At 37.2% G+C, this 27,724-nt stretch overlaps 1 protein-coding gene across 6 annotated transcripts in view; it reads left to right on the top strand.

Annotated features, from left to right (window-relative positions):
* The window catches only part of Lrif1 (ligand dependent nuclear receptor interacting factor 1), a 46,965-nt gene that overhangs the window by 17,325 nt on the left and 1,916 nt on the right, over window positions 1-27,724 (top strand). Inside the window, exons 1-3 of one of the 6 annotated variants that reach the window (XM_029475366.2) lie at window positions 12,748-13,097; window positions 24,758-26,225; window positions 27,442-27,723. In XM_029475366.2, coding sequence (XP_029331226.1) covers window positions 24,771-26,225; window positions 27,442-27,723 — 1,737 coding nt within the window. In that variant the 5' untranslated portion in view covers window positions 12,748-13,097; window positions 24,758-24,770. The other 5 variants (XM_021159036.3, XM_085835588.1, XM_021159039.3 and 2 more) reach the window with 5 other exon arrangements.

Raw genomic sequence — 27,724 nt, 5'->3', positions numbered from 1 at the left:
TTTGTACAGGAGATAAGAGTGGATCAATTCACATCCTTCTGCATTTTAACCACCAGTTGAGGCAGCATAATTTATTGAAGATGCTGTCTTCTTTCCGCTGGATGGTTTTAGCTCCTTTTTCAAAGATCAAGTGACGATATGAGTGTGGGTTCATTTCTGGGTCTTCAGATCTGTTCCATTGATCTACCTGTTTGTTGCTGTACCAGTACCATGCAGTTTTTATCACAATTGCTCTGTAGTACAGCTTGAGGTCAGGCATGGTGATTCCAACAAAGGTTCTTTTATTGTTGAAAATAGTTTTTGCTATCCTAGGTCTTTTTTCTTTTCTTTTCTTTTCTGTTTTTGGTTTTTTGTTTTTTTTGTTATACCAGATGAATTTGCCAATTGCTCTTTCTAACTTTGTGAAGAATTGAGTTGGAATTTTGATGGGGATTGCAGTGAATCTGTAGATTGCTTTCAGCAAGATAGACATTTTGACTAAATTGATCCTGCCAATCCATGAGCATGAGAGATCTTTCCATCTTCTGAGATCTTCAATTTCTTTCTTAGGAGACTTGAAATTCTTTTCATACAGATCTTTCACTTCCTTGGTTAGAGTCACACCAAGGTATTTTATATTATTTGTGACAATTTTGAAGGGTGTTATTTCCCTAGTTTCTTTCTCAGCCTGTTTATCCTTTGTGTAGAGAAAGGCCACTGATTTTTTTGAGTTAATTTTTTAACCAGCTATTTCACTGAAGTTGTTTATCAGGTTTAGGAGTTCTCTGGTGTAATTTTTAGGATCACTTATAAATACTATCATATCATCTGCAAATAGTGATATTTTGACTTCTTCATTTGCAATTTGTATTCCTTTGATCTCCTTTTGTTATCTAATTGCTCTGGTTTGGACTTCAAGTCCTATATTGAATAGATAGGGAGAGAGTGGGCAGCCTTGTCTAGTTCCTGATTTTAGTGGGATTGCTTCCAGTTTCTCACCATTTAGTTTGATGTTGGCTACTGGTTTGCTGTATATTGCTTTTATTATGTTCAGGTATGGACCTTGAATTCCTCATCTTACCAAGTCTTTTATCATCAGTGGGTGTTGGATTTTTGTCAAATGCTTTCTCAGCATCTAAGGAGATGATCATGTGGTTTTTAATCTTTGAGTTTGTTTATATAGTGGATTACATTGATGGATTTCCATATATTAAACCATCCCTGCATCCCTGGGATGAAACCTACTTGACCATGATGGATGATCGTTTTGATGTGTTCTTGGATTCAGTTTGCGAGAATTTTATTGAATATTTTTGCATGTATATTCATAAGGGAAATCGGTCTGAAGTTCTATTAATATGTTGAGGTTTTGTGTGGTTTAGGTATCAGAGTAATTGTGGCATCATATAACTAATTGGGTAGAGTACCTTCTGTTTCTATTTTTTGGAAGAGTTTGAATAGTATTGGAATTAGGTCTTCTTTGAAGGTCTGATAGACCTCTGCACTAAACCCATCTGGTCCTGAGTGTTTTTTTTTCATTGACAGACTATTTTTAATGACTGTATTTATTTAGGGTATATGGGACTGTTTAGATGGTGTTTTAGTTAGGGTTTTACTGCTGTGAACAGACACCATGACCAAGGCAAGTCTTATTAAAAAAAAACAACATTTAATTGGGGCTGGCTTACAGGTTCATTATCATCAAGGTGGGAGCATTGCAGTATCCAGGCAGGCATGGCGCAGGCAGAGCTGAGAGTTCTATGTCTTCATCCAAAGGCTGCTAGTGAAAGACTGACTTTCAGGCAACTGGAGTGAAAGTCTTAAGCCCACACCCACAGTGACACACCTACTCCAACCAGGTCACACCTCCAAATGGTGCCACTCCCTGTTCCAAGAATATACAAACCATCACAGATGGTTAATCTGATTCTGATTTAACCTTGGCACCTGGTATCTGTCTTGAAATTTTTCCATTTCATCCAGGTTTTCCAGTTTTGTTTACTATAGGCTTTTGTAGTAGGATCTTATCATGTTTTGGATTTGCTCAGATTCTGTTGTTATATCTCCGTTTTCATTTCTGATTTTGTTAATTAAGATACTGTCCCAGTGCCCTTAAGTTAGTCTGACAAGGGTTTTATCTATCTTGTTGATTTTCTCAAAGAACCAGCTCCTGCTTTGGTTGATTCTTTGTATAGTTCTTTTTATTTCCACTTGGTTGGTTTCAGCCCTGAGTTTTATTATTTCCTGCCTTCTAATCATGTTGGGTGAATTTGCTTCCTTTTGTTCAAGAGCTTTTAGGTGTGCTGTCAAGCTGCTACTGTATGCTCACTCCAGTTTTTTGTTTTTTGTTTTTTTTGTTTTTTTTTTGAGGCACTCGGAGCTATGAGATTTCCTCTTAGGACTGCTTTCATTGTGTCCCATTAGTTTGGATATTTTGTGGCTTCATTCTCATTAAACTCTAAAACCTCTTTAATTTCTTTCTTTATTTCTTCCTTGACCAAGGTATCATTGAGTAGATTGTTCAGCTTCCACGTGTATGTGGGTTTTCTATTCTTTATTTTGTTATTAAAAATCAGCCTTAGTCCATGGTGATAAGATAAGGTGCATGGGATTAGTTCAATATTTTTGTATCTACTGGGGCCTGTTTGGTGACCGATTATATGGTCAGTTTTGGAGAAGGTACCATGAGATTATGACAAGAAGCTATATGCTTTTGTTTTCAGATGAAATGTTCTATAGATATCTGTTAATTCCATTTGTTTCATAACTTCTCTAATTTTCACTGTGTCTCTGTTTAGTTTTTGTTTTCAGGATATGTCCATTGATGAGATTGGGGTGTTGAAGTCTCCTGCTATTATTGTGTAAAGTGTAATGTGTGATTTGAGTTTTAGCAAAGTTTCTTTAATGAATGTGGTTGCCGTTGCATTTAGAGCATAGATGTTCAGAATTGAGTGTTCATCTTGGTAAATTTTACCTTTGATGAGTAAACAGTGTCCCTCCTTATCTTTTTTTGAGGTCTTTAGGTAGAAAGTTGAGTTTATTGGATATTAGAATGGCTACTTCAGCTTGTTTCTTGGGACATTTGCTTGGAAAATTGTTTTCCAGCCTTTTACTCTGATGTAGTCTCTGTCTTTGTCCCTGAGGTGGGTTTCTTATATGCAGAAAAAATTTGGGTCCTTTTTACATAACCAGTCTGTTAGTCTATGTCTTTTTATTGGGGAATTGTGTCCATTGATATTAAGAGTATTAAGGAAAAGTCATTTTTGCTTCCTGTTATTTTTGTTCTTAGAGTTGGTATTCTGTTCATGTGTCTATCTTCTTTAGGTTTTTTGAAAGATTGCGTTCTTACTTTTTCTAGGGCATATTTTCCCTAGATTTCCCTTGTATTGGAATTTTCCCTTTGATAACTTTGAAGGGCTGGATTCATGGAAAGATAATGTGTGTGTTTGATTTTGTCATGAAATACCTTGGTTTCTCCATCTATGGTAATTGAGAGTTTTGCTGGGTATAGTAGCCTGGGCTGGCACTTGTGTTCTCTTAGGGTCTATATGACATCTGCCTAGGATCTTCTGGCTTTCTTAGCCTCTGGGGAGAAGTCAGGTGTAATTCTGATAGATCTGCCTTCATATGTTACTTGACCCTTTTCCCTTACAGTTTTTAATATTCTTTCTTTGGTTTGTGCATCTGGTGTTTTAATTATTATGTGATGGGAGGAATTCCTTTTCTGGTCCAAACTATTTAGAATTCTGAAGGCTTCTTGTATGTTCATGGGCATCTCTTTCTTTAGGTGAGGGAAGTTTTCTTCTATAATTTTGTTTAAGATATTTACTGGCCCTTTAAGTTGGAAATCTTCCTTCTCGTCTATACTTACTATGCTTAGGATTGGTCTTCTCATTGTGTCCTGAATTTCCTGGATGTTTTGTGTTAGAATCTTTTTGCATTTCTCATTTTCTTTGATTGTTGTGTCAATGTTTTCTATGATATCTTCTGTATCTGAGATTCTCTCTTCTATCACTTGTATTTTGTTGGCTATCATTGGCTCCTGACTTCTTTTCTAGGTTTTCTATTTTCAGAGTGGTCTCCCTTTGTGATTTCTTTATTGTCTTTACTTCTATTTTTAGATCCTGGATGGTTTTGTTCAATTCTTTCACCTGATTAGATGTGTTCTCCTGTATTTCTTTAAGGGAGTTATTTATTTCCTTCTTAAAGTTCTCTATCATTATCATGAGAAGTGACTTTAGATCCATATCATGCTTTTCTAGTGTGAAGGTATATCCAGTACTTGCTATGGTGGCAGTGTTCGGTTCTGATGATGCCAACTAGCCTTGGTTTCTGTTGCTTCTGTTCTTATGCTTACCTCCTGCCATCTGATTATCTCAAGTGCTTGCTGCCCTCAATATATCTGATTGGAGCCTGTCCTTCCTATAATCATGGTTGATTCAGGACTCCTCAGAATCTAGTTTTCTCTGTGATCCTGTGATTTTGGGATCCTGTGAACCTGAGATTCTGGGTGTGTCAGAATTCTTGGCAGTCAAACTTCCTCTGAGACCCTGAGATCCTGGTGTGTCCAAGCTCCTGGTATACTGTAATCCTAAGATCCTGGGCGTGTTATAGCGCCTGGAAGTGGTGTCTCCTCTGGGGATTGTGGGACTGTGTGGTGTGTTTGAAACCAAGGTATTCTAGCATCGACCAGAAGGAACCCAAGCTGCTGGTCAGGCAGGGCTCCTGTGTCTTTGCTCCTGCTGTCACAGGCCCATCACAATTAGTTTGGAACAGATGTTGTGTTCCACTCCCCAGTGATCCTAAGATCTCCTGGAGAGTCCTCTGGAGACCTTGGGACCATCTGCCGAGTTCCCACCCAAGGTGACCTGGAGCTGGCGCCGACTGGATGGGACTTGAGCCCTTGGTCAGGTGGGTTTCCTGCATCCCTGCTGCTAGCACAGACCCGTGCCCTGTCTTCTTTACACTGGATGGTTTTAGCTTCTTTGTCAAAGATCAAGTGACCATAGGTGTGTAAGTTCATTTCTGGGTCTTCAATCCTATTCTGTTGATCTACCTGTCTGTCACTGTATCAGTACCATGCAGTTTTTTTGTTTTGTTTTGTTTTGTTTTGTTTTGTTTTGTTTTGTTTTGTTTTGTTTTGTTTAATCACAATTGGTCTGTAGTACAGCTTGAGGTCAGGGATGGTGATTCCACCAGAGGTTCTTTTATTGTTGACAATAGTTTTTGCTATCCTATGTTTTTTCTTATTCCAGATGAATTTGCAAATTGTACTTTCAAACTCTGTGAAGAATAGAGTTGGAATTTTGATGGGAATTGCATTGAGTCTGTAGATTGTGTGGGTTTTTTTGTTTGTTTGTTTTTTGTTTTGTCTTTGAGTTTGTTTATATAGTGGTTTACATAGTTGGATTTTCATATATTGAACCATCCCTGCATCCCTAGGATGAAGCCTACTTGATCATGATGGATGATTGTTTTGATGTGTTCTTGGATTCAGTTTTTGAGAATTTTATTGAGTATTTTTGCTTCGATATTTATAAGGGAAATTGGTCTGAAGTTCTTTTAATTTGTTGGGTCTTTGTGTGGTTTAGGTATCAGAGTAATTGTGTCTTCATAGAATGAATTGAGTAGAGTACCTTCTGTTTATGTTTTTTGGAATTGTTTGAGGAGTATTGGAATTAGGTCCTCTTTGAAGGTCTGATAGAGCTCTGCACTAAACCCTTATTTCCTTAAGTTGGGGATGTTTTCATCTATGATTTTGTTGAAGATATTTTCTGGCTCTTTGAGCTGGGTATCTTCACTCTCTTCTATTCCTATTTTCTTAGATCTTTTCACTGACCTGGATTTCCTGGATATTTTGGGTTAGGAGTATTTTATGTTTTGAATTTTCTTTGACCGTTGTGTCAGTATCTTCTAAGGTATCTTGTATGCCTGAGATTCTGTATTCTATCTTTTTTATAATGTTGTTGATGCTTGTATCTGTATTTTTTTGTTTTCTTTATTGTTTCTACTTCCAATGTTAGGTCTCGGGCTGCTTTGTTCAATTCCTTCAACTGTTTGTGGTTTCCTGTATTTGTCTGTCTGTTTGTTTCCAGAGAGGGTTTCTCTGCATAGCCCTGGCTGTCCTGGAATTCACTTTTTAGACCAGGCTGGCCGAGAACTCAGAAATCTGCCTGCCTCTGCCTCCCAAGTGCTGGAATTAAAGGCATGTGCCACCACCGCCTGGTTCTGTATTTCTTTAAGGAGTTTGTTTCCTCTTTATAGCTTCTATCTGTTTGCCTGTGTTTTCCTGTATTTCTTTCAGTGAGTTATTTATATTCTCCTTAGAGAACTCTCTTATCTTCATGACATAGGATTTTAGTTCAGTATCCTGGTTTTCAGGTGTGTTGGTGTATCCAGAGCTTGTTGAGGTGGGAGAACTGAGTTCTAATCGTGCCAGAATATATTGGCTTCTCTTGTTTATGGTCCTGTGCTTGCCTCTTGCCATCTGGTTATCTCTGCTAACTGGCCTGCGTGTCTCTGTCTGAAGCCTGCCTCTGGTGTCCTTAAATTGCTGCAGGTATCCTTGGAGGCTTTCAGACTCTAGGATCTTAAGAGGCACAGACTCACTGATGATCTTCCCAGGTGGAAGGCACTGGCAGAGTTTGTGCAGGGGTGTGGATGTGGTGGAGATAAGTCCTGAATATGCTAGGCTACTCAGGGTTGCTACCCTCAGTACCCCTCCCACAGCTCCTCCTCTCCTTCCCTGGGGCCTTAGAGCTCTCCAGGATTAAGTGCAGCTTCTCTGACTGAGGCGAGACCAGGTAGACCTCTGCTACATATGTGCCAGGGCCCTCAAACCAGCCCATGTATGCTTTTGGTTGGTGGCTCAGACTCTGGAAGCTCCCTGGGGTCTGGGTTAGTTGAGATTGCTGATCTTCCTATGGGGTCGCTTTCCCTTTCAGCTTCTTCAGTCCTTCCCCTATTTCAACCATATCAGTCTCTGATTTCAGTCCAATGGTTGGGTATAAGTATCTGCTTCTGTCTCAGTCAGCTGCTGGTAGAGCTTATCTGAGAACAGCTATGCTAGGCTCCTGTCTGTAAGCACATCATAGCATAGTAGTATCAGGCCTTCGTTCCCCGCACACACATTCCCAATGAGATGGATCCCAAGTTGTGACAGTCATTGGACCTCCTTTAATTCAGTCTCTTCTCCATTTTTGTCTCTGCTGTTCTTTTTTTTTTTTTCTCATTTTTTTTTAATTAGGTATTTTCCTCATTTACATTTCCAATGCTATCCCAAAAGGCCCCAATACCCTTCCCCCCACTCCCCTACACACCCACTCCCACTTTTTGGCCCTGACATTCCCCGGTACTGGGGCATATAAAGTTTGCAAGTCCAATGGGCCTCTCTTTCCACTGATGGACTACTAGGCCATCTTTTGATACATATGCAGCTAGAGTCAAGAGCTCCAGGGTACTGGTTAGTTCATAATGTTGTTCCACCTATAGGGTTGCAGATCCCTTTAGCTCCTTGGGTACTTTCTCTAACTCCTCCATTGGGGGCCCTGTGATCCATCCAATAGCTGACTATGAGCTTCCACTTATGTGTTTGCTAGGCCCCGGTGTACTCTCACTAGAGACTGCTATATCAGGGTCCTATCAGCACAATCTTGCTAGTGTATGCAATGGTGTCAGCATTTGGAGGCTGATTATGGGATGGATCCCTGGATATGGTAGTCTCTAGATGGCCCATCCTTTTGTCTGAGCTCCAAGCTTTGTCTCTGTAACTCCTTCCATGGGTGTGATTTTTTTCCAATTCTAAGAAGGGGAAAAGTGTCCACACTTTCGTCTTCATTCTTCTTGAGTTTCAAGCGTTTAACAAATTGTATCTTATATCTTGGGTATCCTAAGTTTCTGGGCTAATATCCACTTATTAGTGAGTACATATCATTTGAGTTCTTTTGTGATTAGTTTACTTCACTCAGGATAATGCCCTCCAGGTCCAACCATTTGCCTAGGAATTTCATAAATTCATTCTTTTTAATAGCTGAGTAGTACTCCATTGTGTAAATGTACCAGTTTTCTCTATCCATTCCTCTCTTGAGGGGCATCTGGGTTCTTTCCAGCTTCTGGCTATTATAAATAAGGCTGCTATGAACATAGTGGAGCATGTGCCCTTCTTACCGGTTGGGACATCTTCTGGATATATGCCCAGGAGAGGTTTTGCGCGATCCTCCGGTAGTAATATGTCCAATTTTCTGAGGAACCGCCAGACTGATTTCCAGAGTGGTTGTACAAGCTTGCAATCCCACCAACAATGGAGGAGTGTTCCTCTTTCTCCACATCCTTGCCAGCATCTGCTGTCACCTGGTTTTTTGATCTTAGCCATTCTGACTGGTATGAGATGGAATCTCAGGGTTGTTTTGATTTGCATTTCCCTGATGATTAAGGATGCTGAACATTTTTTCAGGTGTTTCTCAGCCATTTGATATTCCTCAGGTGAGAATTATTTGTTTAGCTCTGAGCCCCATTTTTAATGGGGTTATTTGATTTTCTGGAGTCCACCTCCTTGAGTTCTTTATATATATTGAATATTAGTCCTCTATCTGATTTAGGATAGGTAAAGATCCTTTCCCAATCTGTTGGTGGCCTTTTTGTCTTATTGATGGTGTCTTTTGCCTTACAGAAGCTTTGCAGTTTCATGAGGTCCCATTTGTCAATTCTCGATCTTACAGCACAAGCCATTGCTGTACTATTCAGGAATTTTTCCCCTGTGCCAATATCTTCTAGGCTATTCCCCACTTTCTCCTCTAAAAGTTTCAGTGTCTCTGGTTTTATGTGGAGTTCCTTGATCCACTTAGATTTGACCTTAGTACAAGTAGATAATTCAAGGCCCATTCCTAAACATGATAAAAGCAATCTACAGCCAACCAGTAGCCAACATCAAAGTAAATGGTGAGAAGTTGGAAGCAATCCCACTAAAATCAGGGACTAGACAAGGCTGCCCACTTTCTCCCTACCTATTCAACATTGTACTTGAAGTCCAATCCAGAGCAATTCGACAATAAAAGGAGATCAAGAGGATACAAATTTGGAAAATAAGAAGTCAAAATATTACTTTTTGCAGATGATATCATAGTGTATATAAGTGACCCTAAAAATTCCACCAGAGAACTCCTAAACCTGATAAACAGCTTCGGTGAAGTAGCTGGATATAAAATTAACTCAAATAAGTCAATGGCCTTTCTCTACACAAAGAATAAACAGGCTGAGAAAGAAATTAGGGAAACAACACCCTTCACAGTAGTCACAAATAATATAAAATACCTTGGCGTGACTCTAACTAAGGAAGTGAAAGATCTGTATGACAAGAACTTCAAGTCTCTGAAGAAAGAAATTAAAGAAGATCTCAGAAGATGGAAAGATCTCCCATGCTCATGGATTGGCAGGATCAACATTGTAAAACTGGCTATCTTGCCAAAAGCAATCTACAGATTCAATGCAATCCCCATCAAAATTCCAACTCAATTCTTCAAGGAATTAGAAAGGGCAACCTAGGATAGCAAAAACTCTTGTCAAGGATAAAAGAACCTCTGATGGAATCACCATGCCGGACCTAAAGCTTTACTACAGAGCAATTGTGATAAAAACTGCATGGTACTGGTATAACGACAGAAAAGTAGACCAATGGAATAGAATTGAAGACCCAGAAATGAACCCACACACCTATGGTCACTTGATCTTCGACAAGGGAGGTAAAACGATCCAGTGGAAAAAACACAGCATTTTCAACAAATGGTGCTGGCACAACTGGTGGTTATCATGTAGAAGTCTGCTGTTCTTTTAGATAGGAACAATTCTGGATCAGGAATTTGACTGTGGGTTAGTTAGTAACTCTGTCCCTCCACTTGAAGCCGAGTCTTATCTACTTGAGGTGGAGTCTTTGAGTTACCTTTCTCCATTGTTAGGCATTTTGTTTGAGGTCACACCCAATGAGTCCTGAGAGTGTTTCACCTCCTATGTCTCTTGTACTGATACTCTCTAGAGGGTTCCCCACCTCCCACTCCCTGATGCTGCTTATTTTTATTTATTCTCTAGGCCCTCTGGGCTTCTCCCCTGTCCACTTCTCCCTCAATATCTGATCCTGTTCTCCTTTCCCTCCTCCAGTCTCCCACCCATATCCTTCCCCCTTCAAAGTGGGGTTGAAGCCTCCTCATTTGGGCATTTCTGCTTGTTATCCTTCTGTAAGTTGTATTCTAGGTATTCTGTACCTTTTGGCTACAATCTACTTATCAGTGAGTGAGTACATACTATGCATGTCCTTTTGGTCTGAGTTACCTCACTCATGATGATATTTTCTAGTTATATCCATTTTCCTGAAAGAATCATGATGTCTTCATTTTTAATAGCTGAATACCATTCCATTGTGTAAATGAACCACATTTTCTGTATCTATTCTTTGGTTGAGGGACATCTGGGTTATTTCCTGCTTCTGGCTATTTTTGAACATATTTCATTTAAAGATGATTTTTTTAAAACACTCAATAGATCTCACCAATGTACATTAAAACCCAGCTACATGTAATGATAATAATTACTGAATATATATTTGTGAATTAAGAGTGAGAGACATAGAATCTTCAGACAAACAACCTAAATTTAAAACTTAGCTCTACCAATCACCAACTGTTTTCCAGAGAGTTATTTGCTCTTTCAAAGGCTAGTTTCTTAATTTCTTAATTTTTTGTATAATGATTTTACTGGGGGTTTTTGCCATAAATGAGTGTCTATTTATTAAGCACTTATCAGTGCCTAGAATATGCTATTATGTATACATTTTGTAGAGTAATAATAGGTAAGAGGTAGTAATTAAAATCATGGGAAGGAATATTATCAGATGGGGACCAATAATTTTGGAAAGTAAGAGAAACAAGGAATGAGAACTCATTTATTTAATAAACAGAAATGGACCCTTATAACACACCAAGTAGATCAAAAATTAGAAAGAAAAGTATATTGCCGTTTCTTCAAGAGTAAGAGAATAATGATGTTGCTGACTAAAGATTTTAAGTGTGAGATAAACTGCATTAATTGTAATAAAGAGCTACATGAATTGTTTAATAAGTATGTAGGATGTTGTGATCCAACTCCCAGGATTTTTTTCTGATGTGGCTATGGTCTTATTATTATAGCACTTGGACTCTTGCCAATAGACATGCCTCAAATATCAGCCTCTTTCCATAATTGCCTTGACTACAGAATTCTTTCTTAAACGTGGGGATGAAACTCCATTTTTCTTTTGGTCACAGTAAGGGTGCAGTGACTGATTATTATAAGCATAAACCCTCATGTTTTCTTCCTCTACGGGAAAAACTTTGAGGGCTATTTCAGATTTGAAATGAGGCAGAGAAGATTTTTGTTGAAATGTATCTCAGGCTAATTTCTCTATCTGCCAAATTTTTCTTTCAAAGAAACTGATAATCTAATAAACTTCCTGTCCTCCCAACATCTGGATAGCCCAACCTGTGACAATTAGTCTTGAAGCTTTAGCCCAGATAAATAAGAAAAACCCGACTGGAAAATATAATAAATAAATGGCAATTGATAAGATAGCAAACAAGGTAGGCAGCCTCCCAACTGCCGTACTCACACCGCCCCCCCGCAACACACACACACACACACTTAGACACACACATACTCTTAGAGAGGGTCTCATTGTATAACCCTGGCTAACCTGGAACTCACTTTGGTAACTAGGCTGACCTTAAATTCAGAGACCCACCTGCCTCTTCCTGAGTTCTGGAATAAAAGGTGTGCACCACAATGTGTAGCAAAAAGGCATTTGATTTTTTTGTTTGTTTGTTTGTTTTTGTTGTTGTCATTGTTGTTTTTTCCTAGTAACTTTGATTTAATAGGCAAAAGATGCCATAAAGCTTGAAAGCATTAAGGGCTGCCTATCTTTCCTGATGTCTTTAGTATGAGAACAGGGTACTTTACTGACAAATAAATGTGTTATACAGAAATAGGAAAATGTTACTTTCTCTTGACATATCAAAACCTGAAGTTCTTAAAAATCTTTAACGTTTAGCAGTTAGGGGTATGAGTAAACCTTTCTTCTTCCCTTCTTGTAAGACAAGATTTCATGTAGTTCTTGATGGCCTTCTACTTATGTAGCCAAGGGTGACCTTAAAACCCCTATCCTCCTGCTTGTACTTTACAAGTGCTAGAATTGCATATGTGTGTCACCAAGCCTGGTAATTCCATTTTTAAATAACCATGCAAACCTTCAAATTGTCTAACCTTTTCAGTGTCCTGAATTTGAACACTGCAGCATACAAGATTGCCTATGTCAAATAAAATTTTATCTTTGAAAACACTTTCATAATATTCCACACCTAATTAAATTATAATTCCTCCTACCCATTAAACAGTATGATCCCAATTCTCAAATAGTCATTAACTGCAGGACTCTAGAGAATTCTGAGAGCTGGTTTCTGGAAATTAAGAGTTTCAAAAAGTTTATACAGGAGATTTAATACACAGACACTCAAAGAATTGAATACATAACAATACGATACAGTTTTAACTGAGGTGTTAGTGTGGGAATGGAGAAAATGGTTAATCCAATTAATGTAGAGGCAAAACTTCAAGAAACAGAAAAAATAATCACTTCTAGCCATGAGAAGGGATATAAAGGTTTTCAACAATTTATGGCAACTACCAAATGCCTGCCCGTGTCTACTGAATAAAACTGCTAAGGAGGACATTATTACATTGGCTTGCAAAAGAGCATGTACAAGTGCAAATTTAAGCCTGACACCGGAAGTATTTCATTTCATGTAGGCAATGAACGCACTTTCTCTTTTGGTTCCTCCTTTGATCCGGAAGAAGAGTCATCAACCTTCGCTGTCGATTGGACTACGTCATAAGGGCGGGGCCATGGCGATCCGTTCGCCTTGGTAGCCGTATGTGACGTAGCTGTATGCTTAGGATCGCTGGCTCTAGGGGCTCGGTTTTAGTGTGCACACACTCTGTTTCAGCCCTGTTGTGGGTGGTACTATTGATGCCACGCCCTCCACGTCCTCTCTGACTGGCTGTGATGCATCACGTAGCCAGAGGAGACTCGCCGGAAAACGGTAAGCTTGCCTGAGGAATGCGTCTTCCTGCTTCTACAGCCACTTCCCACGGAAGCTGGGGGAACCGCCCTCTCAACTATCTCCCGTCACACCCTTCTGTTCGCTCGCCTCAGACGCTGCCCCTCCACACCCACGCTCTGGTTCGCGCCTACTTGGGGACGCTGTCCCCCCCAGTATTCACTGCCCTATCCCCTCCCACCCATCTAAAATGTCTAATAGTCTCCAGAGCGTCATTCTGAAAACCGCAGAGGAAAAGTCGGGCTCGCGCTGGTAAGTACCAGTTCCCAGTCCTTCACGCGCCCGCCCACACCCTGTGACTTAGGTTGTCATGGCCGCGTCAGCTGACGTTCAGCCGTGCGCACCGGGAGCTAGCTGCGGGGCTGTGGGAGCACAGCGCCATCACAGCACACCTCCTTACACCGCACCCACCCCACGCCACGCGCTCCAGAGCCCCTGGCTCCCAGTCCTCTCCGAAATGTAAAGCAGCCCGCGATTACAACGCAGCTACCGTCTCCTGGCCCCCAGCGCGCCCTACGCCATCCGCTCGAATTTCATAGGCGGAACAAGTAGATACCCACGGAAGAAAAACCAACTTGGCGATGCTCCAAGAATCTCAAACACTTACCAAAACACCCATCGTGGATTAGCAACTGCAGCCCCGCGGCGCTGTAACTTCAAGTGAAAATAGTCCCATTTTAATGTACTTAGAAAATGTGTTCTAGAACAAGGGACTTTAGTATTTGAAAATTTCAACTAATACGGAGAAAAGTAAAAACTTGAAATGTGAAATGTGTTTTTCCAGATAACGCATTTGAAACAGGTCTAAAAGGAGTGCATCTCATTGGTTGTCTCTACAAAGGAACAGTTCGAACACTGTATGGCTCTGGTTAGGTAGGAAACTCACTATTTATAGCCAGGACTGCCCACAATCCAGCCTGGGTTTACCTAGTATCAAGATTACCAAGGGTTCTGACAGTCTTCTTTGGTTTGGAATTGTATCACCAGTAACATTTTTCTTTTAATTTTGTGTTACTCTAGATGAAATAAAAGCAGGAACAACAAAATATTCCTTAAGGAATAATTCTTGCTTTCCAGAGTTAATGAGTGTGTTTGTTGAGAAGCAAAGATTAGTAAATCTGTAGAAGGTAAATGAACAACATAAAATCTAAGAGCAAAACTCATGAAAGGGGATTGTGGTTGAAAAAGAAAATCTACCTGGTGTTTATTGCAGCTTTGTTTGTTACCATTTATGAGAAAAATGTTTCACTTTCTAATAAAAATAATGGTACCAGGGAATATTTTGATAACAATAGAAAAGAAATAATTTAAGAAAGAAAGGATTATTTAAATATTATCTCCAAGTTTAAGAACATGAATTTGTGTCCTGTTTCTAGGTTTCTTTTAGTTACAAGTATATACAAACCCAAATTGCAATGAAAAACCAATAGTGATTAAAAAAACCCACACACACATTTTCCTTTAAAACACTGCTCTAACAAAAACAAGTGACCATCCTGTGTCAGCCTTGCCAGTAGCTTAATCTATAGGAAGCTGTTACTATGCAAGTACCACCCCCCCCCCAAAAAAAAGTCATTAACAGTAACTAGTTAGCTGTTGATATAGAAAGAACTGTTATATATCAATAGAGACAGCTCTTTGGTAGTCTGTATTTTGTGGAAATTTAAAGATAATTGTATCCTATAAGGAGAAGCAAAAGTAGAAGAAATGCTTTTTAGTAAATAATTTTATATGTTTTACCTGTATATGATATATTATAGATGATAAAACTTATGTGTTAAAGATCATATTCTTTTCCAATCCTACAAGATTAAGTGATGCATTAAAGTTTTTTATTATGCCCTTGGGCTCTCTTTTAAACACTTTCTAACAATTTTGGCAAATTTTTAAGTCAGAAAAATATTTTAAATTCAATTATGTTTTGGTTACTTTCATAAGTACTTTCAACTTCTTTAATTCATTAGTTTATTGTGCCTTGTTATATTTTCATGCTTTTATTTCTTAAATTTTCTGATATTATCATAAACATATTCAGAGCAGTATTGTCATAGAGAATATTTTTTACTTAATGTATCTAATTTAATCAAGCATAAAAATAGGAAACTCAGTTGTTTTTTTGGTTTTTTGGTTTTTTGGGGTATTGGGGGGGTGGTGGTGGTGAGACAAGGTTTCTCTGTATAGCCCTGGCTGTCCTGGAACTTACTTTGTAGACCAGGCTGGCCTCAAAGTCAGAAATCTGCCTGCCTCTGCCTCCCGAGTGCTGGGATTAAAGTTGTGCACCACCACGGCCAGCGGAAACTCAATTTTCTAAGAGCAGTGCAAAAATCTGTATATTTGCAGTGTAGTAGTCATTTAATTTATTAAGATTTGCATTGAATTCTTATTTACTCAGTTGTGTACCACAGGTAGCATAATAGCTCTAAAGTTTGCTTTGGTGTGGTAACTATTTCATCTATTGGAGATTGAGTGTGCAGAAAATTTTTGGAATAGAATTGATGAGATTAGGTGTATAGTTTGAGTAACTAGTGACAGTGCTGATTTAGAATGAAGATTGTATTTCAGATGACTTCAGAAATCCTAGGGCTTGGATAAGATGGTAGAGAATAGGGATTAGATTTAAAGAAATGGAATTAAAATTACACATACCTTATTAGGAAATTACTAAGATTTATTGAGAAGCTGTTATACCAGTTTTCTTGTCAATATTTGTGAATTAAATGAGACAAAGACAAATAAATGTTCAGTTAAAATTACTGCTCTCAGCATGTGGCTTCATTGACTTGGGAAGGAAATGTTTCATTGCTGGTTGATGTCTATGGTTGTGAAGTTTTATCTTTACAACTTCAGAGTGAACTTGGAGAGACATTAACACCATATAAGCTAACTGGACTTATGCAATTGAATTGTTGAACCTTGCTTTGTAAATAAAGTATGAATAAGACTCCTTAAGGAAAGCATGTAATTCTGTATAAGTTATTGAAAATATTTTAAACCCTTGTATTATTTTTTCAGCTAAAATGTTGATGACAGTGGAGGTCTATATTGCTTGGCTTTTAGGATTAGAATTAATGGTGATATTATTCCATTAATAATGTATAGTATTTAATATTATATGAATTGTAACATATAACTTCTTACGTATTTTTATAAATAGCAAGAAGGGAAAGTTTGGTCTCCTAACAGATGAAAATACGTTATTTTCAAAACCATAAAATTTCATTAGCCTCCAACATGTTAATTATTTCATTTCTAATCCATGGGTGATAAATATCCATATAGAGTAGTAAAAAACAAAACCAGACACCGCAGAAATTAGTTTTGTTAGCATGTTTATCGGGACTTTTAATTTTGAGCTAGGCTATGACTGCATTGATCAGGCTGTCTTAAACCGAGACTTAGTGATCCTCCTGCTCCTACTTGAGTTTCTAAGTACCTGGAACTATAAATATATGCGACTGTGGTTATGTAGGTTTTCCAAACTTAGTTAGCCAGTATGTCTAAGAGTCAGAATTAGAAGCCTGTAATCTTTATATTTCTCCTTTCTCTTTTTTTTTTTTAATTTTTTTTTCTTACGTATTTTCCTCAATTACATTTCCAGTGCTATCCCAAAAGGCCCCCATATCCTCCCCCCTACTTCCCTACCCACCCATTCCCATTTTTTTGGCCCTGGCCTTCCCTTGTACTGGGGCATATAAAGTTTGCATGTTCAATGGGCCTCTCTTTCTAGTGATGGCCGACTAGGCCATCTTTTGATACATATGCAGCTATAGTCAAGAGCTCCGGGGTACTGGTTAGTTCATAATGTTGTTGCACCTACAGGGTTGCAGATCTCTTTAGCTCCTTGGATTCTTTCTCTAGCTCCTCCATTGGTGGCCCTGTGATCCATCCACTAGCTGACTGTGAGCATCCACTTCTGTGTTTGCTAGGCCTCGGCCTAGTCTCACAAGAGACAGCTATATCAGGGTCCTTTCAGCAAACACTTGCTAGTATATGCAATGGTGTCATCGTTTGGAGGCTAATTATGGGATGGATCCCTGGATATGGCAGTCTCTAGATGGTCCATCCTTTTATCTCAGCTCCAAACTTTGTCGCTGTAACTCCTTCCATGGGTGTGATTTTTTTCCAGTTCTAAGAAGGGGCAAAGTGTCCACACTTTGGTCTTCATTCTTCTTCAGTTTCATGTGTTTTACAAAGTATCTCTTATATCTCCGGTATACTAAGTTTCTGGGCTAATATCCACTTATTAGTGAGTACATATCATTTGAGTTCTTTTGTGATTGTGTTACCTCACTCAGGATGATGCCCTCCAGGTCCAACCATTTGCCTAGGAATTTCATAAATTCATTCTTTTTAATAGCTGAGTAGTACTCCATTGTGTAAATGTACCACATTTTTTGTATCCATTCCTCTGTTGAGGGGCATCTGGGTTCTTTCCAGCTTCTGGCTATTATAAATAAGGCTGCTATAAACATAGTGGAGCATGTGTCCTTCTTACCGGTTGGGACCTCTTCTGGATATATGCCCAGGAGAAGTATTGCGGGATCCTCCGGTAGTACTATGTCCAATTTTCTGAGGAACTGTCAGACTGATTTCCAGAGTGGTTGTACAAGCTTGCAATCCCACCAACAATGGAGGAGTGTTCCTCTTTCTCCACATCCTCACCAGCATCTGCTGTCACCTGAATTTTTGATCTTACCCATTCTGACTGGTATGAGATGGAATCTCAGGGTTGTTTTGATTTGCATTTCTCTAATGCTTAAGGATGTTGAACATTTTTTCAGGTGTTCTCAGCCATTCGATATTCTTCAGGTGAGAATTCTTTGTTTTGCTCTGAGCCCCATTTTTTAATGGGGTTATTTGATTTTCTGGAGTCCACCCTCTTGAGTTCTTTATATATATATTGGATATTAGTCCCCTATCTGATTTAGGATAGGTGAAGATCCTTTCCCAATCTGTTGGTGGTCTTTTTGTCTTATTGATGGTGTCTTTAGCCTTGCAGAAGCTTTGCAGTTTCATGAGGTCCCATTTGTCAATCCTCGATCTTACAGCACAAGCCATTGCTGTTCTATTCAGGAATTTTTCCCCTGTACCCATATCTTCGAGGCTTTTCCCCACTTTCTCCTCTATAAGTTTCAGTGTCTCTGGTTTTATGTAAAGTTCCTTGATCCCTCCTTTCTCTTTTTAAGTCTTAAAATTTTGTTTGTTTTTTTTTTCAGTGTCATTTCTCAGTTCAAATAGTCTAATGTATAATTAATGCGCTAAACATTCTAAGTGACTAAACTGCCTAATAATTCTAAGTAACCTATTGATGACATTAGACTACACAATGTGATCTCTAAGAAAGTGGAATATATTGAAGAAAGTGTAGTGATTTTTAGTTAAATTATTAAGTCAAAGATTCCTACTAAATCTGAAAAATGTATATATTGGTTGAAAGAGTATGTATGAATTTTATTCTGACTTACCACTTTTCTCTTTGGAAGTCCACATTTCCGTTTTAAGAACTCATTTAATTTTGTTGTAGTAAATCAAATCATATTTTAATAGCTTGTAGGAATTAATTCAGCTAACATGTTAATTTGCTGTATTAGACACAGAGGAGATATGAATAGAATAAGCTAGCCTTAAAGAATTTGTGGTCTGTGATAGATTATATGAATTTCTAATAATATGTAGACTTGAGAAAGCCACATTTGTTTTTCTGTCTTTGGTGAGTAAGTGGCAGTTGGAGAGAGAGAGGGAGAGAGAGATAATACTGCATATAGTTTATTTTTTGTCAAGCAACAGTAGGGACACCTTTTAACATAGCATATGAAATATTAAAAAGTCTCTTAATTTGTTCAGTTATATTTCAGAGCTCTGTACAGTTTGTAAGCATGTATTTGTGGTGCTATAAATGGATTTAAAAAGTAATATGAATAAGTCAAAGCTAATTGAATGATTAGTCTATGTGAGCTCAATATGTGAACAGAAATTAATGCTGTTACATGGTTGGAAAGTAGAGTATAGTACTTGTTTTAATAAAGATTAATTTTAACTTGTTGAATTTTAAATGCTGGTATTTAAATTAAAGTATTTGTCAAAAGACCACAAATATAAAATGAAGATTAAATGTGGGTTAGGAGTAAAAGTATATACTAAAATGGTCTTTATTGCAAAGGAAATAATTGAGAGAAATAGTTAAAGCCTTAAAAATTAGTTCAGTCTCTTCTTAAGGGGAAAATCTTGAAGGAGTAAAACAGGGTTAAACTGAACTGGGCAAGAAGTATATTTGGAAAAATAATCAAAGATGAATATGTAAAGTGCAGAAAAGTTAATACAGAGATATTAAAGTCAAGAAAAACAAACACATTGGGCTCAATAGAAAGCATGAAAGGAGAACTTCATAAGGAAGGTGTAGTAACTATCACCCCATGTAAAGAACAGGTGAAAGAATGACAGGCTTAAGTTTGAAGGCATACTTGATAAACTTTGAGAGCGACATTTTAGTAGAGTCACAGAAAATAAACCACAAAAGATAACTTCAAGACAACTTTATAGAATACTACTTCTTTGTTGTAGTTTATTAACACTATATAACAAGTTCCTCTCATTGGTCTTATATCTGCCTTATAATCTTTTTATAATCCTATATGACTCCAACCTTTAAAAACGAAATCTTATTTTCTTCAAAATCACAATAGAAAAAAAAATAAAAAGAAAGAGGAAGAAAGGAAGAAAAAATAAAGTACTGATTTATATATGCTCTGGTTTATTTCAGTTTAAGAAAAAAAAAAATCCCCTCTGACTCCACTTCCCCTCTGGCTACTTTGTACGATTTTCTCCTCCTGACAGTTAAAGTTGTTAGCTATATATACTTACTGTCTTTTTGTCTATAATGTAGAAATATAAATTTTATATGTTTAGAATTTCCATACAAGTGTATATTTTACACTGTGAAAATATCCCTCATAACCTCTACTTTTCTTTTTCTTGTACTCCTATTTTTCTTTTTTATTATCATTCTTTTTTATTTTTATTTTTTAGATATTTTCTTCATTTACATTTCAAATACTATCCCCTTTCCTAGTTTCCTCTCCAAAACCCCCTATTCGCTCCCTCCTCCCCCTGCTCCCCAACCCATCCACTCCCATTCCCTGGCCCTGGCATTCCCCTATAAGGGGACATAGAATCTTCACAAGATCAAGGGTTTCTCCTCCCATAGATGACCAACTATGCCATCCTCTGTTACATATGCAGCTAGAAACACTAGTCCACCATGTGTTTTTCTTTGATTGTTGGTTTAGTCCCAGGGAGCTCTGGAGGTACTGGTTAGTTCATATTGTTTCTCCTCCTACAAGGCTACAGACCCCTTCATCTCCTTGGGTACTTTCTCTAGCTCCTTCATTGGGGACCCTGTGCTCCATCCAATAGATGACTGTGAGCATCCGCTTCTGTATTTGCCAGACACTGGCATAGCCTCACAGTCGACAGCTATATCAGGGTCCTGCCATCAAAATCTTGTTGGCATCTGCAATAATGTCTGGGTTTTGTGGTTGTTTATGGGATGGGTCCCCAGGTGGGGCATCTCTGGATGGTCCTTCCTTCAGTCTCAGCTCCAACCATTGTCTTTGTAAATCCTTCCATGGGTATTTTGTTCCCCATTCTAAGAAGGATGGAAATAACCACACTTTGGTCTTCCTTCTTCTTGAGTTTTATGTGTTTTGCAAATTGTATTTTGGGTATTCTGAGATTCTGAGCTAATATCCACTTATCAGTGGGTGCATATCATGCATGTTCTTTTGTGATTGTGTTACATCATTTAGGATGATATCCTCAGGTCCATCCATTTATCTTAAGAATTTCATGAATTCATTGTTTTTAATAGCTAAGTAGTACTCCATTGTGTAAATGTACCACATTTTCTGTATTCATTCCTCTGTTGAGGGACATCTGGGTTCTTTCCAGCTTCTGGCTATATTATAAATAAGGCTGCTATGAACATAGTGGAGCATGTATCCTTATTACAAGTTGGAACATCTTCTGGGTATATGGACCTTCAGGTAGTACTGTGTCCAATTTTCTGAGGAACAGCCAACTTATATCTAGAGTGGTTGTACCACCTTGCAATCCCACCAGAAATGGAGGACTGTTGCTCTTTCTCCACATCCTCTCCAGCATCTGCTGTCACCTGAATTTTTGATCTGGTGTGAGGTGGAATCTTAGGGTTGTTTTGATTAGCATTTCCCTGATGGTTAAGGATGTTAAACATTTTTTCAGGTGCTTCTCAGCCATTCGGTATTCCTCAGTTGAGGATTCTTTGTTTAGCTCTGTACCCCATTTTTAATAGGGTTATTTGGTTTTCTGGAGTCCAACTTATTGAGTTCTTTATATATATTGTATATTAGTCCCCTAGCACATTTAGGATTGGTAAAGATATTTTCCTAATCTGTTGGTTACATTTTTCTTTTATTGACAGTGTCCTTTGCCTTACAGGAGCTTTGGAATTTTATGAGGTCCCATTTGTTGATTTTTTTTGTCTTACAGCACAAGCCATTGCCGTTCTGTTCAGGAATTTTCCCCCTGTGCCCATATCTTCCAGGCTCTTCCCCACTTTCTCTTCTGTATGTTTCAGTGTCTCTGGTTTTATGTGGAGTTCCTTGATCCAGTTAGACTTGAGCTTTGTCCAATGAGATAAGAATGAATTAATTGGCACTCTTCTACATGATAACCTCCAGTTGAGCCAACACCATTTGTTGAAAATGCTGTCTTTTTTCCACTGAATGGTTTTGGCTTCTTTATCAAAGATCAAGTGACTTTAGGTGTGTCTGGATCTTCAATTCTATTCCATTGATCTCCCTGTCTTTTGCTGTACCATACTCACTGTCTTTATGTCTACAAGTCAATGATTTTCTCCCCTAAATTAGTCTTACTAAAACTATTAAGGACTCATGTCATTGTTTCTACTGTAGATGTTTAGCCTTAATCCTATTTGACTCCAAGAAACTTTTAATATAATTTTGTTCAAACTCTTTCTTTGTTTGGCTTCCATTGCATCAAAAATAATTATTCTCTTTCAGTTGCTTAAAGAATGGTTGGAAATCACTGATATGGCTTAGGCATATTAAGACTAATATACCCATTGAACTGAAAGGCAAAGAATACACATATACACCTACCTAAAGGGGAAGAAAAAATCAATTATAAAGCTACTGTAGGCTAAAACAGAGATAATGTTTCCTTGAACCAGAAAGTTTAAAAAGCAGTGTGGAAAGAGTTTTAACAGATAAGAGAAAGTTAGGTAATGTCAGCAGGATATTTTGAATAGGTTAAATAGCAAGGTGAGAAGGCAGAATTTATATACTTTGATACCGGCACCTAAGATAAAATTCCAAGGAATTTTGAGAGTATGGAAGACATTCTGGCCATGTGGAATTTCAGAAGCTCACAAGATTTGAATAAAATGGCAAAGGAGAGGTCACATATACATCTTGTATCCCAAAAATGATAGAGCAATATTTTTATTGATGAAATAGAATCAATTAGTACTTAAGAGACAATGTGGTGACAAGTATAGAATAAAAAAGATTTCTATAATTTTAGCTAGGAAAAGTTGTCAAAATGGTTAAAAGTTTTAGAATGAGTATATTTAAGGGAAAGGTGCAGTTATAAACCATCTCTTCAAATATGTCATTCATTTTACTTCATGATAATTACCTCTTTCTGTTTATCTAGTTTTAGTGAAGGATTTAGTAAGTATGTTGTTTATAGATTATAATAGCAAAAACTTAGACTGTGAGAACCATCCTTTCTCTTGTAAATATTCAACTCTGTTGCTGCAGGCAGCAGCCACTGTGTAATAATAAAACTTTAGTTTTGGATACTGTAATTTAGTCTCATGATTTTTTATAGTACAGAATTACTGTTTGAAGTATTTTTCATCTATTTAAAATGTGAAAATTATACATAGGTATGGCTTAGGTTTAGGATACAGGCTGTAAATCATTGACCCTTTTCCCTAACAGAGCTTAGTATTTGAACCATAAAACTCAGTACTTGTTGGTTAGTTGGTTGGTTGGTTGGTTTCAAGACTTGGTATCGTATTGTTGCTCAAGTTCAACTCCAGTTGCTCCCACCCCTAAGTTCTAAGATTACATGCATGAGCCACCATGCTTGACCCACACTGAATACATTTTTATTTACTTCTGAATAAATTGATGTTGAGCTTACAGTGTACTTTGTGCAGTGGTAATGCAGGTGGGTCTTCAAACTCCAAAAGCAAGAATTAAGGCTCCCCTCCAACATATTTCTCTTTAACTTTGCTAAAAACTAGTATGCATTTTTATACATAGAGGACTATTTCAAAACTTTCTGAAGATAGTATGTTATTTGGGTTATAATGAGGATACATAGAATGTTGGGTATGGAATTTTTTCATTTATACTTGATTTTAAAATCACATCGGTAAAACAGAACTCTACACTTTTAAAAATTAATGTTTGTCTTTTTAAGTGTTTCTTCATTTGTTCTTAGTCATCTAAGGATATATTGATTCAATGGAATATGTACTCCCCAGTTATATTTTTAGGCAATAGCATGAAAGAGTCTGTAGACACCTAAACATAGATATATAATAATTATTTGGCATGAAGGAAATTAAATGACATTTTATTATGAAGGACAAAATAGTTAAATTGGCTACAGAATGTATCACTTAGGAAGTATCATTTATGTTGAGACTGGAGCTCCAAGTAGAGTTGTATAGGAAAGAAGCACTCAGCTAGAGTGATGTGACTGTCCTGCATTCCTTGAGAGCACTATACTTTTGAGGATCTGATTTTAAGTATAAACAATTTGGTAAGTCTATACAAAGTAATATACAAAAAATGTATTATACGGAGACTTATCTATCTTGGTTTTTTGTAAAACTGAAAATTTGTATTTAAAACATGGCTCATAATGACATTGCAGTGGAATAGTTTTAAACTTTTCTCTCTCTCCAGTATGCTCCACCTCTCAAATAAAATTTCCATGGTATTAAGTTTGAATTGCTTGATAGTAAATTATTAGAAACAATTGCTATACTCAATGTGGAACTTGAAACCTAATGTACACAGAAATAATAAAAAGGAAATTTTGATACATGAGCATGCCCATTAAGTCTACAATATAAAAACATGGGAAATTAAAGTATCACCATATGAGAGATCTCAAACAGGAGAAAAAAGTTGGCAGTAGAATTTGTGAAGAAAGAAGATAGAATAAATTGGAGGTGGGGAGAGTGATAAAAGTAGCATAATTAGTGTTGGAATTAAAGTCCTCATTAAAAGTAAAGGAAGAGAATAGAAAGAATTAAAGAAAAAGAATGATTATAGTGTAATGAGTCTTTTCTAATAGCATTACTATTTGAATAAAAAATTAGAAACCTTCTCATTTTGGAATAAATGTTAAGATTTCATAACTTGCTTGTAAGATCTGAATTAAAGTTGATATAATTTTATCTTCTCTTCAAAGTCTATTCCATGATGTGTTACATTGCAAATTCAACATTACATACTGTTATTAAATTTTACTATCTAAAATAATCGAAAATACTTGTTTTAAAATAAAATGTATAGAACTTGTAGTATGTTGTGTTTATTTACTTAAAATGTTCTTTTAAGTATTTCAGGGTGCATGTATCAAGTAGTTCCTACGATTGGCACCGATGGAAAAAAACTTCTGCAATTACTTCCAATTCCTAAATCTTCTGGAAGTCTTATCCCAGTAGTTCAGTCTCCAGTCATGTCTCATGGTTTGAAAGCGAATACTGAAAAACCAGTTCAAGTTACTTTTCAAACTCAGATTTCCAGCTCTTCCACAAGTGCATCCATTCAATTGCCTGTTTTTCAGCCAGCCAATACTACAAAATGTGTTTTTACAGGAGCAATAGATACAACAGGAAAAGATAGAGTTACTTCTGTGAGGACTGGAAATTTTACACCACCAGTTTCTAACATTCAGAATCATGGTGTGAAAAGTCATAAACTCACCAGGCAAACATTTACTATTCCTCCCTCAACACAAAATGATTCATCTTATTTTATAGTCAATACCCCAAGTCTCCTACCAAATGTGAATTCTTCAATTTTGCCTTCTGGGAATCATTTAAAGATTCCAGTCCATGCTGAAGTGAAATCTGTACTTGCATCATCCTTGCCTCCTTTGGTTCAGCAAAAGATACTTGGAACTGCAACCACAAGTACCTCAGGAACAGTTGAGGCCTCCCAAATACCAACAGTTGTTTATGTACATCCTGTAAATTCAGTGAAATTTGTTGTTACCAAGAAAACTCAGACTATTTACCCCAAACCAGTGACATTCAATACTTTGCAAATTCCACCAAATGTTGCTACAGAAACACAATTAAAAGGTGATCAGCATCCTCAAGCTGCTCCAGTGAACTCGATTTTTCAGGAGTACCTACGGCCTGGAATTCCTGTTAAGTCTTCAAATAATGTGACTACAAAGATTTTAAACACTTTTGTAGGTAGGAAAAATCTGGGAGATAATACAGTAGATACACCTCTGTTGAGTACCAACAGTTCTAGCAGGACACAGTCCGTAAGTGAACCTATTAAAGATAATGCTTTGATAATGTTTAATGGGAAAGTCTGGTTGAATGAAAAGGGAACATACGTTCTGCCATCAAAAATTAACCAGCAGAATTCTGTTTCTTCTGATATTCCACTAAAAAATTCATCACAGCTAGTAAGTTCAAGTATAGTCACAGAAATATCCAGAAAGGTTTTAAATAGTGTTTTGGTTAAAAGTAAATCTTTTCAGTTGAAGACAAAATCACTTTCAAATTCCCAGCTTGCTTCCATGGCCAATCTAAGAGCAGAGAAGAATGAAAAAGTGGAGAGACCATCTTTTTCTGTCACAAATCCACATACTATGAACCAGTCCACTCACTGCCTTAAACAGAGTAAGACTGTATTTATAAACCCAGTTTTTCCAGATGGATTTAGGACAGGACAGAATGCCCCCAGAAAAGGAAATCTCGTCCAGAACATAGAGAAAATATGTTCCTCTGTTGATGCAGCAACTGTTACTTCTCAACAGTGTGTTTTCAGAGACCAAGAATCACAGGTAATTTTCCCATGTCAGGATGCTCTTTATATATATATATATATATTTATATATGTGTGTGGAAACTATTTCTTAATTCTCAAAATTATCTGATACCTGTCTCCTACACACCCTATCACACATGCTTGCATAAAATTTTTATCTGAATAAATATTTGAGTACAAGTAGTAGAGCCTAAGCAATATCTTTCTCTTTCATTATTTAGCTTGCCAAATCCATAAGACAAAGTCAATTACAGAACAAAGTTCAGAAGATTTGGAGAGTGATAGGTCTTCAAAGATGAGTAAAATTATGTGACTATGGGTACATGTGTATACTGTATATAGTTTTATATATATAAGAGACAGGGTTTAAAATATTTTCTTGCTTTGTTTTTGGTGATGGTCAAAAGAAAAAATTCATTTTTTTAAAGTGCCATGAAAGGGGTGAAGTAGAAGTCATCAGAACCTGTAAGTTAAATAAGATTTTATCCATATCGTTGACTATTGGTGCCTTAAACTTAAGACATAGCAGGAGTTTTGTTTTTTTAAGACATGTGTGTTTCTTTCAGCCTTTTTTTCTGTTGACTCTAATTGAATAACATCTATCAGCTACCATTCTCTTCTTAAAATACGTGTGTAGCCACTGTCCTTGCTTACTTGATGACTTAATGTTAGTGGCAGTCCCCTTCAGTACAGAAATCATTGAATTTTAAATACAAGGAGATAAATTGTAATACAAGCAAGATGGGTTGAAGACAGCAGAGTTTTCCAGAAAACTCCAGACTTTCTGTACAGATTTTACTGTAATTTTGGTTTGGTTTGGTTTGCTTTGGTTTGCTTTACTTTGTTTTTTAGTGTTTCAATATGTAGCTGACGCTGGCCTTGAATTTATCATCATCCTGCATCTGCCTACTGCGTGCAAGTGCCTTATTTACAGGGTACCATGCCTAGCCTAGATTATTTTAAAGTTGTTGTAATACCTAGCATCACCTCATTTACTTGAGAACAGACCTGTGTTACTATTCTGTACAATAACCTAAAGATTAATTTTGTGAATATTTTAAGTTTGTATTTAAATCCAGTTGTTTGAATGCATGGTAAATATAATTGTAATGCAATTGTTTTAAAACATGAACTGGTGTCTTGTGGAAGATTAGAAAATTGTTTATTTGCTAGTCCTATAAAGTAACAAGGAATTAGCAATATGTGGTCTTTTTTTTTTTTCTCATTTCCAGACCCAGTATGAGATGGCATCAATAGTAAAAAAGGAAATTCAAGAAAAAGGAAATAACAAGAAATATTCTCAAGGAAGCCATACTAATATTAAGGCATCATGTCTGAAGAATGATGCTGAATTTAAAAAGCTATTTGGTCTCACTAAAGATTTGAGAGTATGTCTTACTCGAATTCCTGACCATCTGGGCTCTGGAAAAAGTTTTAATTCCTTTAACAGTTTGGTGAAAAGTAGTTCTTACAAAGATGCAAACTTTGTGGTGAAGAAAGAAGAAAAAAACCAGG

This window comes from Mus caroli, unplaced genomic scaffold, assembly GCF_978045245.1.
Source record: "Mus caroli unplaced genomic scaffold, Mus_caroli_1 scaffold_3, whole genome shotgun sequence".
Taxonomy (NCBI): Eukaryota; Metazoa; Chordata; class Mammalia; order Rodentia; family Muridae; genus Mus; species Mus caroli.
This window is presented reverse-complemented; position numbering and strand designations above follow the sequence as displayed.